This window comes from Triticum dicoccoides, chromosome 2B, assembly GCF_002162155.2.
Source record: "Triticum dicoccoides isolate Atlit2015 ecotype Zavitan chromosome 2B, WEW_v2.0, whole genome shotgun sequence".
NCBI lineage: Eukaryota > Viridiplantae > Streptophyta > Magnoliopsida > Poales > Poaceae > Triticum > Triticum dicoccoides.
The window spans coordinates 713,399,142-713,411,751 of NC_041383.1; the positions used below are offsets into that span (position 1 = coordinate 713,399,142).

Sequence of the window (12,610 nt, forward strand, 5' to 3'; positions counted from 1 at the left end):
GTATAAGCGCTGTCGTTGCATGTATTGCAAAAATCTCACTGTATATTAAGAAAATCTTCACATTTTTTATAATAAAGAATCCATTGCTTACTTGAAAAATGTTCAACGTACATCACAAAAATGTTCAATGTATATTTAATTTTTTTCAGCATATGGCAAAAAATGTTCAATGTTTATTTAATATTTTTTCATCGTATACTACAATATGTTCATTGTATATTTGAAATGTCCGCGCGTCCTAAGATCCACAAATACTCAGTTGTTCAAGTGGTAAAGAATTTTTACTCTCGATCGGGAGGTTGCCAATTCGATTCCTTTTTTTTTCGAGAAATCTTTCCCACTTTATTGAATAACAATGTTTATAGGTACAAGACTTGTGTCATGAGGATTACCCAACCAAATATGTATTCCTATACCTAGATTACAAGCAAATTTGACACGAGATTATGAGCCTCAAAGTTATGGTTTCTACGCTCATGAACGAAATTACATAAATTATTTCCCCAAAAAAGTGTAATTACATAAAGTTAAACTAGCTCTACGTTCTGATATTTCATTATATGATAACCGAGTGATGACCTCCTGTGCCTTGGTTTATGTTATTCAATACATTTTGACAATTAGAGTTCGATTCCTTGATACAGCGTTGTTTTTGTGGGATTTTAATGGCGTCTCGCTATGACACCACCGTATGGCCTGGCCCATTCAGATCGCGTCATGCACAAAAGCTCATCTGTTTGACGCTCGCGAGCATCAGATAGGGGCTCTCGGCTGCTAAATCCTATTCGGCGTCCTCTGCGCCTGATACAGCACAATCCGCAAAGGGCGCATATTTCATGTATGATAGCCAAAGTGATGACCTCCCGTGCCCTGGTTTATGTTATTCAGTACATTTTGACAATTAGAGTTCGATTCCTTGATACAGCGTTGTTTTTGTGGGATTTTAATGGCGTCTCGCTATGACACCACCGTATGGGCCGGCCCATTCAGATCGCGCCATGCACAAAAGCTCATCTGTTTGATGCTCGCGAGCATCAGATAGGGACTCTCGGCTGCTAAATCCTATTCGGCGCCTATCAGATAGGAGCATCAGATATGAACTTTTTCCCAAATTTGTTGAACCTTTTTTTTTCAAATTCAATGATTTTTTCTTAAAATCTGATGAACTTTTTTCAAGATTAGTGAACTTTTTTCAATCGATGAACTATTTTCCAAATTGATGAACTTATTTGAAAAGTGATAAACTTTTTATTCAAAATCGATAAACATTTTCCAAATTCCGAGAACATTTTCCAAAATTTGGTGAACTTTGTTTAAAATTGATGAACTTTTTCGAATTGAGGAATTCTATTTCAAACTAAGTATTCTTTTTTTAAAGGTCAACACAGTCAACTGCGAAGAATTGGTCAAAATTTAACGATCAACTGAATTGAAAGATCGACGCGTCAATTGACTCGAAGGAGCAAATTTTTTGTTTGTGGAGCGATCGAAAGGAAGGGATCGATCCAGCTAAATGGGCCGGCCCAAGTGAGCTGGGACGTGAGCGCCAGCATGAAAAATCGGCGCATAAGGCGCCAATGAGGAGGACTCCTCGGCTCTCGTCTTGCTTGAGATGAAGCGACAGTAGTACAAAACGGAGCTTTAAAACCGGTTCGTAAGGGCTTTTAGTGCCGGTTTTGCAACCGGCACTAAAGAGTGGAGACTAAAGACCCCCCCCCCTTAGTACCGGTTTGGCACGAACCGGCACTAAAGGCCCACCACATGGCGTGAGCTCGCGCTCTGGTATGGGGGACCTTTAGTACCGGTTGGTGTTACCAACCGGTACTATAGTTTTTTTTTTGAAATTCTTTTTTGAAAATTTTGGAAAAAAATTTGATTTTTTATTTTAAATTTTTCTAAATTATTTGATGATTTAGTCTCTAATCACCTCTCTTAACTGCTCAAGTATGGATCACTCATTCCAAATCGCCTAACTGTTTCAGCGGATCAATCTTTTTGTTATGCAAATTTTGATATATTATATGTATTTTTCTGAATTAGGATGATTTAGTTATGATTTTTTCAAGTTTGAAAATTGCCCTATAGTCCCGATTTGTGTCTCCAACCGAGACTATAGGTTAGACCCCTTTAGTGCCGTTTCGTGGCACGAACCGGTACTAAAGGTTGGCCCTTTAGTACCGGTTTGTGCCACAAACCAGGACTAAAGGGGCTCGTGGGGCCCCGGCCTGACGCCAGCCTGCCACCACCCCTTTAGTACCGATTCGTGGCACGAACCGGTACTAAAGGTTCAACACGAACCGGCACTAATGCATAACCGTTCGAGCCGGTACTAATGATATCATTAGTACTGGGCTAGAATTGAACCGGGACTAATGTGTCTCACATAAGGTCCTTTTTCTACTAGTGCGAGCACTCGCGTCAGGGCGTCGCAACCGGGCCGGCCAGGTAGGTTCCAGGTTAGTTCACCTTTCCCCCTGTTTTTTCCTCTGTTCAATTTTTGTTCTTTCTTTTACTATTATTTTTGAAAATATTGGAAATATATTTCGAAGCTAAAAAATAAATATAAAATCTAGAATTTTACAGATGTTATTGTAGTGAATCTTTTTATTAGCATAACTATAAAAAATATTGATAGCTTTCAAAAAAAATGTTTGTGACCTTTAAAAAATATTAGACGTTTCAGAAACATGTACTGGAATTTGTTTAACAACTGTTTATACAATGTATAAATACATTCTGGCAATTAACTTTTTAAAGGGTATAAAATGTTTAACCTACATATGAAAAATGTACTATGTGTATGAAATAAGTAGACATCAAATCTATATTAAAAAAGTGAATCTTGTATATGAAAATTTTAAACCTGTGTAAAAAATGTTTACAATGTATACTAAAGATGTACAATGTGTATACTGAAGAAAGTAGACATGTGATGAAGAAAGAAAGTAACGGATGAAAACCGACACAAAAACAAAGAAAACCAACAAAAGGCAAAAAAGAAACAAATTAAACCAGAAATAGAAAAAAGGAAATTAATGATTTTTTTGAAAACATTGATAAACCAAACACAAAATAAAAGAACTAAATAGAAAAAAAAGAAAAAAACCTATTGGAAATAAAAAATAAACTAGAGAAATCATAGAAAAAGGAAAGGAAAAAACCTAGAGAAAAACGTGACAAAAATAAAGAAAACCTTACGTCCATCTTCACCCATAAATTACATATTTTCAGAAACCCTCGATAACATTTTTCATGATTTTTCCGCCGCCACAAGTTCCTTTTTCAGGGAAATCCTATGTGAAATCCTATGTGTGCTGTCGGAGGGGGAATCCATTACCGGAGACATCTTTATCAACTTCGCTACCACAATGACCATGTAGGAGTAGTTCCTTAGGACCTTGGGTCCATAGCAGTAGTTGGATGTCATTCTCTCTCCATTGTGCTTCAATAGAAAGTTCCTCTGAGTTGCCTCACATGATCGGGATCCATATGATGTAACCGGTGTTGTGTTTGTTAGGATACGATGAATTGTCACTTTATAATCAGATTATTTATTAATTTCTACTGAATCTCTTATGAATTCTTTGCTGCATAATTGAGTAGTCATATATGCTCTCTGATATATTTGTCTATTTTGACCAAGTTTGATGGGTAGTTCTTTAGAGGGGTTGCGTATGGTAGTGGGTTCAATTTTGCGGTGATCCATCCAAGTGACAGAAATGGAACGACCATGTATTGTATTGTTGGTACTAAGGGTAAAATGACAATTTCTTTATCACACTTGGATGATAGTTTTACTGTCTGCATAATGTCATCTTGCTTATTGCTATGTTGGGTATGAACTTATTACCTCAAGATGCATGTTTTTTAGGGGACCTCAAGATGCATGTTGGATAACAGTCTTTGGTTCAAGTATATATGAGTGCATGTTAGTTTCTTCATATGTTGCACTACTTTTTACTCAATCATAAACTTAGATCATCACGGGCGAAGAATACCTGAAGATAACTACCAACTGAACAGAACTTTAGACACTGGACACCATAGAGAGCATTACAGACATTGCAGAAATGAACACGCTTTAGCGTGCATTTAAAGTCACTCCATGATCAAATTAGAATGAAAGGCAGAAAGAAAAGCTTAGGGTTCCTTTGCCTCTCGCCAGCGTCGCCGCCGGTCCGCCTCGTCTCCTGTGGCCTTAGGGCCATGAAGGTGCGGTGGATCCCGGCCCTTACCGGCGGGAGGGCTTCATTTTTAGATGTTTCTTCAACTTTTGTTAGGGTTTGTGTTCTGCTCAGGAAGACGAGACGACGGCGGCTCCCTGAAGATGAAATAAGATTCTCCCTGCCTAGTCCCCATTCTAGTGGTGTGCCTATCATCGTCGGTGGGCGTGTGGAGATGTGTCTCCGGCGGATCTATCCTCGATAGATTTGTTCAGATCTGGTCGTAGTTCGTCTATATTTGTGTTTCTTCAGGTTGGATCCTTTTGATCTACGCTACTCTTCATCGGTGGCGGTTGCTGTTCTGCTGCACTGGTCCTATGGGACCTTAACACGACGACTTCCCGACTGTCTACTACAACAAGTTCTGCCCGGCTCCGGCGAGGGAGGGGCGATGATGGCGCGCGCCTTCGGCTTGCTTCATTGTATGTAGTTGTCTCTAGGTTGTCTACGAATATGGATGTAATTTTTATTATTTCTGGTGTTTGTTGTATTCCCATGATTAAAGATGAATAGATTGGAAGTTTTCTCGCAAAAAAACTTAAATCATCATTTGTATAGAAAACCTACTACATATTGTCACTAAGGGTGCGGCATGGCTTGTCGTACCACTCTTCGTATAAGGGGCTAGAGGCGGCCAGGTCGGTTGACTGATTCAGTGGATTTTTTTAACACGGTACAGACGCAGACGCTCATACATACACACATATACCCACTCTATGAGCGCTCCTACACCATATCCTATGAGCACCTTCAAGAGACTAAGCCGGCATATCATCTTGAGATTGAAGAAGTTGCCACAGACGTCTTCGTAGTCGACGAGAACGTCTCCTCCCACTGAACGCACATCACCGAAAGGCTTCGAATAAATCTAGAAAATGCGAACACCAATGTCAAGTGTAAGACTTGAACTCTGCTGGGCTGGGAGGCCTCTGTCCTCCTAAACATACAACCACAGATTGGTTAGTGTTGTTTCGTAGATTATTTTTTTTTGCGTTGTTTTGGAGAATTTACTATTGAAGGTTTTGGGGTAAGTTTGGATTGGGGCCAAAAAGCTACCATACCATTATTTTTGTCATTACCTTATACTTGTACTTTGTTTGGATGGTGTCCAAATTTGCATCTTTGCCCACTCCAGTTGAATTTCCTTGCCAATATTGGTCAAATCAGTGGCTAGCAAATCCTTGGCCAAGGTTTTTGGCCTAGCAAACTTTCATCGATTCAGAAATTAACTAACCACGCCATTTGGAGAACACACACACACACCATTGACATACATCGATATATGGATTTTCTTTCTCCTACGAAGAAAGTTGAGAGCACACGACCCCCACAGAGTATATAGCAAAAAACTACCACATTACGGGCTATGGCTACAAAAAACTACCACTTTTTTATTTTTTCAAAAAACTACTACAAAATTGGTTGGCTGTTCCAAAAAACCCAAATGACCATCTGATTTAAAATTGATCTGGTTTATGACAGATCGGGCCCGCTCCTGAATAAACCGTTTGTTGACTGTTTGTTTGACCGTTAGATGACATGTGGGTCCCACATGTCAGGCTCTCTCTTCCTTCCCCTTCTCTTTCTTCTCTCCCTGACCTTCCCTTATCTCTCTCTCTCCCGAGCAACTACAGCCAGCGCCACCGCCGCCATGGGCCGTGAGACCAGCAGCTCAGGCCGCGCGCAGCAGCCGGCACGACGGACTCCTTCCGGCCGCTCCCCGTGGTGATGTTCAGCAGGAGCAGGAACACGAGTTCCAGCCGCGTGCAGCGCCGCAGCCGCCATGACGGGCGCCTCCGGCCACTCGCTGTTCCGCCGGAGCACGAAAGAAGCAACCTCCATCTCGATCCACAACCACTGTCTTCCGCGCCATGGGAAGGCTCGCGCCGCCGCCTGCGTGCTCAGCCCGCGCCATGGGGAGCACCGGTGACCAGAAGCCCGAGCGGGTGAGCGGCACCACGAAGTTGGCTCCGGTGGCCAGCAGCCCGGGCGGCACCAAAGCGCTCGTGAGCAGCAGCCTGGGCGGCGCCAGACGCGAGCAGCTGCTGCTTGCCGCCGGCCATGGCCGCGAGCTCGAGCACAGGCGCGGAGCTCGGGCGGGGAGCAGCCAGGGAGCTCGGGTTGTTCTAGCCCGCCAGGGCTGCCGCTTCCCGCCGGCTACGGCCAGAGCTAGACGACCCTAACGAGCTCGCCGGCGTGGTGCTGGCCGGCTCCGACGACGAGCTCCCTGGGAGGACGGGATTGCTTTTATTTTTATTTTTTCAGGGACCCAATTGCTTTTATATTTTGTTTCATGGACCTGTTTGCTAAAAAATACTTAGGCCCCACCTGTCATAACCTATCAATGGTCAAACTAATGGTCAAATCTAACGGTCAACCTGACGAGTGGACCCGAGCTGTCATAATAACGTTTAAAGTTAATCAAAGGAGTCATCAGTGCGACATGATAGTTTTTTGGAACAGCAGAACAATTTTGTGGTAGTTTTTTGAAAAGATTAAAAGAACGGTAGTTTTTTTGGAACGATGACCCGTAATGTGGTAGTTTTTTGCTATTCACTCACCCCCACACGAAGACAACACATGTTGGGTACGTACGGACACTGGAGAATCACTATAAGTAACTAGAAGAACACCCGTGCGTTGCAATGGGGCCACATTAATTTTAAGAGTTCAATATCAATTATGTTAATATTACATTTAATATTCTCATACATATCAAGTGACATTGACGACATTTTTACCATCAAATTCTCACACACACTCTCTCCCTCCCTCCTCCTCACTCTCTCTCCCCCTCCCCCCCTCTCTCTCTCTAACACACACACATATCCATCTTATTGGGTACGGGACCATAATCCATCTATTTCACACGCACACGCGCTAGTGCATAACAATATGGATTATAAAACAGGTTCAAGGTAGTAACAAGGATTCTTCTCATGCATTAATAAACAAATGTTCCGCACTGAAGACAAGATAACCAATTCCCAAAGTGCATCAGAGCATCACAGAATATTACTAGCAAGATAAATGCACGACGATACACCCGACTCATTTAATTAATATAATTAAATTATCAGTAAATTAGTCACCAAACTGCTCGGATGAACCGGAACAGAGCCAACATATATCATCCTAGACAAACACAACATCAACCATTTACCTTGGTACTTTAGGGACCGACAGGAGGACGCATGTAGAAGCGCTTCTTGCCTGCGAATCCACAGTCAGAGAGAGAAATTGGAACCCATTCCCATCACCAACTGATAAACAAAGCATGTAAGAAAATTGATATCGGGCCAACTTGGATCTTCGGTGATTGTCCGCCGGTATGGAGAATCTAGGAGGGTGGGTGCAGGGAGTGGCCTTGTGGATGATGGATGGAGGCGCGGAGGGATGTGGTCACCGGAAGGTCGAAAGCGGAGAGGGTCGGGCACGTTAGGTGGAGCCGATGGTGCGCGACAACCGGAGGCGGCCCAATCATGGGCGGCGAACCGACGATAGCCCTGGCCCATCTCTCGACGCAGCGAAGATAGAGAGGGCGACACTGCCGGTGCTCGAGGCCGCCGCTCGGCACCATCTACATCGAGGGGAAAGAGAGGCGAGAAAGCGATATGGTGATGCGGGGCTAGGGATTGCGGAGGAGGGTGGGGGTGTGCGATTTGAATGGATGGTTCTGCCCACCGTTTTCTTGTACGTGGCGGTGGAGACGGCGGCGTCCAACCATGCAGGCGAGGCATGGGTCGAGCCGGGCACACGACGAGGCGCAGTAGCAGAGGCGGGGGCGATTTTTTGCTACTGAGATGCAGGGTGTGGGATTGATCGTTCATGTTCTCTTTTCCTTTTTAACGGGAGATGGATGCAATTTTTTCACGAGGGGAGAGATGCGACCACGTACAGATTCCATAATAAATTAATTAGGTCCATAACAGGATTTCTTTACAATGCTTTACGTGTTAGTTTTCTTAATAAAGAAATGCACTGATGTAGGGATCGATTGATTCGGATAAGGAAAGATCGATTCGTGATCTTTTGTATGTTAGGAAATTAGTGGTTTGCAAGGAAAGAGTGGAGAGAAAAAGAACCAATGCGACCACGTATAGATTCCATAATAAATTAATTAGGTCCATAACGGGATTTGTTTGCAATGCATTAAGATTTACGTGTTAGTTTTCTTAATAAAGAAATGCACTGATGTAGGGCGCGATTGGTTCGGGTAAGGAAAGATAGATTCGTGATCTTTTGTATGTTAGGAAATTATTGGTTTGCAAGGAAAGAGTGGAGAGAAAAAGAACCAGTACGAGGGGGTGGTGGGAGGTGGGACGAATAAAAACCGGACGAAATTGGGAGGTGGGAGGGGGCGAGTAAAAACCGACGAAAAAAACCAACGAAATTGGAAGGTGGGAGAGAGGATGAAAAAAACCCAGGGGAGGTGGGAGGAGGACAAAAATAAACCGTACGAGGCTACCAACTGCTCCATTAGGAGTAGAGATTTTTTGTGAAAATAACATGCGACGAAGACTTAGCGAGCGGATCGCCTTAAAAAAGACATAGCGAGCAGATTCCCTTAAAACTGATAGAAATGGATACGATTGATGACATTGATAAATAGTGGTGAATGTTGGCATAATTTACTATCATCATGCATGGAAACGAATCATCAAGAAAAAGAATACTTCCTATTACTACACTCATAGAAAGCTTCCTAATTTCTGCTACCAAACAGTTTCTGCCCAAACAAGGAAGGAAAGTTATGGAAGTGATTCGAAAGGAAACAAACGTTATGAAGATTAATTAATTTAAATTTGATCTTTAGAGATTGATTGTGATTGATTCTTTTACATAAAGACATTACTAAATAATTTGCGTCAGTATGGAAAGTTCTGATCCGTTCAGTTTTTTTCGTTGTGTAAGAGGGTGAAGTGAAAATAAACCGATGAAGTGGGGGAGGCAACGAAAAAAATCTACGACAGTTAACCTACGAAAAAAAACCGAACGAAAGTGGTGGGACGAAAATTGACCGGCGAAGACTACCAACTGCTCCATTAGGAGTAGAGATTGGTTGGTTCGATTTTTTTTGCGTGGAGGGAACTACCTGGGAGGTGGGAGGGAGTACGAAAATAAACCGTCTCGGCTGAGCAGGAGGTGGGAGCAAGTACCAAAAAAGACCGGGTGAGGTGGGACGAAAATAAAACCCGGAACGCGACCTACCAACTGAGACATTAGGAGTAGAGATATTAACAAAAGTGCAGATCCCGTCCCACTCTTCACTTTTTGACAAAAAACTTCCGAATAGCAATCTTGGCGAGTGATCTCGACCGGGTTCGATCGGCATGGCGTGTCGTTCCTCCAGGAGTGGGTGCTGAGAGGAAGGATGGCAAACCTCCATTGTCAATCGGCCGGAGCTGCATCGTCATTTGGATCAGAGCATGGACGAAATCGAGATGGTAGAGGTTGAGAAATTTGTAGGACGTGAGGGTTTAGGGTGGGCATCACGAGAACTCACCCATATCTTGGGAGACGGCAGACCCGAGGTGCGGTCGTGTTCGTGCTTCAGGGGCTGCCACGTGCTGTCCTCGCCGCCATCGCCTGTCGATGCCACTTCAGCGCCACGAGCATGGGACTGAGGGACGAAGGAAAGAGAAGGGAAGGAAGGGTGGTATGTAATACCCTTCATTAAGAGTAGATATTTTCTTAAAATCGGTTATTTCGTTTCCTAATTAATGTGATTGAGCAATTTAAGGTAAGGTTAATTAATTTAGATTTGATATTTAGAGATTGATCGTGATTGATTCTTTCACATAAAGACATTACTAAAAATAACTTGCATCAGCATGGAAAGTTATGATCCGTTAAGATTTTTTTCGTTGTGTGAGAGGGTGACGCGAAACTAAACCGGGAGGTGGGGGAGGGACGAAAGAAAACCAGCGAAATAAAACGGGTGGGAGGTGGGAGGAAGTACCAAAGAAGTACCAAAAAAGACCGGGTAAGGTGGGACGAAAATAAAACCCGGAATGCGAGCTACCAACTGAGACATTAGGAGTAGAGATAAAAAAACGCATGCAGCAACTAATATAAGTATATTTACCTTGACATGTCGACCTGGAGGTAGTAGTGATCGACGGCGTCCTCGGCGTCGAAGACGGCGTCGCGCGTCTGCTGCAGCCACACCCTGGTGATCTCGTCGGAGAAGAGGTGGCGCTTGGCGTCGGCCTCGCGGAGGAAGGCCTGCAGGAACATGAGCTTGTCGCGGAGCCTCCGGATGTCCTTGTTCACCGCCACCAGCGCCCGTGCCTGGCTCAGCGCCAGCTCCTGGAGCCTCCCCACCAGCGGCCCGATCAGCGCGTCCGCCATGGCGGCGCTTTAGTTTGGTGTCCTGGTGTCTCCCCGTCTGTGAACGATATATTACTACGATAGACGATCAGGTGTGTTTCTTTATATAGAGCGATGGAGCTGCTGGATAGCTTTGAGTGGCGCCACAGGGAAGGATCGGTTCCTCTGCCACGCAAAACAGAAGCAACGTAGTAGTGCGTTTATTCTTGACCTCTTCCTTGTGTTCATGCATATGTGCCGGTGCTTTCCTTTTCGTCGACACAAGTCACTTTCAGAACACACGCAGGGTGCAAGATGCTCACACTGTCATACGTTACTTTCATCTTTTTTTTAAAGGTATAGTACCAAAAAACGTCTTACATTATGGAACGGAGGGAGTAGTACATTTGTTTTGTTGCACCTTTATTTGCATCACATATTTGACGCAGCTCACCAGGGGTTCACAAATCGCAAGAGGCCGGGGGTCGTGTGACTCGTAAGAATCGATCTGCTGTGTGCCCTATACCCGATCAGATTTCACAGCGTCAATATCTCGCATTAAGCGAGAATACAGGGGACCCAGCAAATGGGGGAAGCAGGGATCAATCACTGGTGTCCAGGCAGATCACGGTGCTGCTAGCCACTCCGCCTAGGTACTTATCGTGGTAAGTTGTAGAGACGCCTCCTACTTGAGGCTATTCGAGCCATTTTTTAATTATTTTGTATTCTCCATTGTTTTCATTATTTTGGCAAAAAAAAAATAATTCAATTTCATGTTTCTTTTGTTTATTTTACTTCCTTTTTCGGTTTTGTTTGATCTTTTGGTTATTATTTTACATTTTTTGTACATGCCAACAACCTTTTACAAAGACACGTCTAACATTTTCCAATATAAATTAAACATTTTTGTGATAAATGGTCAACATTTTTCTATAAATACTTTAAACATTTTTCAAATACAAAATTAACATTCAACATTTTTCCTATACATTTTGAACATATTTTAAATACTTGATTAACAGTTTTCAAATAAAAAAGGTTAACCATTTTTAATACATGGTCAGCATTTTTTCTTTACACATTCAACATTTTTCAAATGCTTGATTAACATATTTTAAACAATTGTTCAACATTTATTAAATGCTTGATTAACAATTTTATATACATCATCAAAATTTTCCATAATTTTTCTAACACATGATCAATTTTTTTCTACGCACATTTAACTTTTTCCAAATGCTTAATTCTCATTTTTTTAAATACTTGTTCAACATTTTTTGCAAATGCTTTATTAACTTTTTTATATACGTGATAAAAAAAATTCATCATTTTTAATACATGGTCAACATTTTTTCTATACACATTTAACATTTTCCAAATGTTTGATTAATAATTTTAAATACTTGTTCAATATTTTCTGCAACATGCTTGATTAACATTTATATATATACGATCAAAATTTTTAATTATTTTTTAAAACATGATCAACGATTTTTCTATACACATTCAACATTTTTGCGAATGCTTGTTCAACATTTCCAAATATTCGTCACCCTGGGTGTGGAATAGCTATTCTTCAGCCCCGTCTATTTTAACACTAATGCACCATAATTTTACGTTCTGTAAATTTTTGTCTTAATTCATGTGTAAAAAGAGAACGTAAGAAAATATATAATCAACATAAAAATAATTTTATGTTACGTAAAAACATAGTGTAAAAAATGCATAAATTGTTTTTTTTCTACTCTTATGACCTTTTTTTTGTTTTCTAATGCCAACTTTTACATAGTGAATCAATATAAATGTAACTATTTGTATTTCAAATATAAATTATTTATGAAAAGGCCGTACTATTACCTCGGGTGAAGCCTTGGTGATGAATAGTCTCTCTCTCTCTCTCTCTCTCTCTCTCTCTCTCTCTCTATATATATATATATATATATATATATATATATATATATATATATATATATAATTTTTTGCTTTATCAAGATCCAAAGTCTCAGCTGCCTTCTTCTCCCCACTACAGTAAAACTAAACAAAACAAAAACAAAGACAAGAAATGAAATTTCCTA

At 41.8% G+C, this 12,610-nt stretch overlaps 1 protein-coding gene across 1 annotated transcript; it reads right to left on the minus strand.

The window, feature by feature from the left end:
- Positions 1 to 6,596: 6,596 nt before the first annotated feature.
- On the minus strand, positions 6,597 to 11,639 carry LOC119361236 (probable disease resistance protein At1g58390). The gene is made up of 3 exons (XM_037626545.1): positions 10,312 to 11,639; positions 7,402 to 7,436; positions 6,597 to 6,619 (listed from the first exon to the last, which is right to left on the minus strand). The coding sequence occupies exons 1-3, from the start codon at positions 10,575 to 10,577 to the stop codon at positions 6,597 to 6,599; spliced, it is 324 nt and encodes a 107-aa protein (XP_037482442.1). The 5' UTR covers positions 10,578 to 11,639.
- Positions 11,640 to 12,610: the final 971 nt, after the last annotated feature.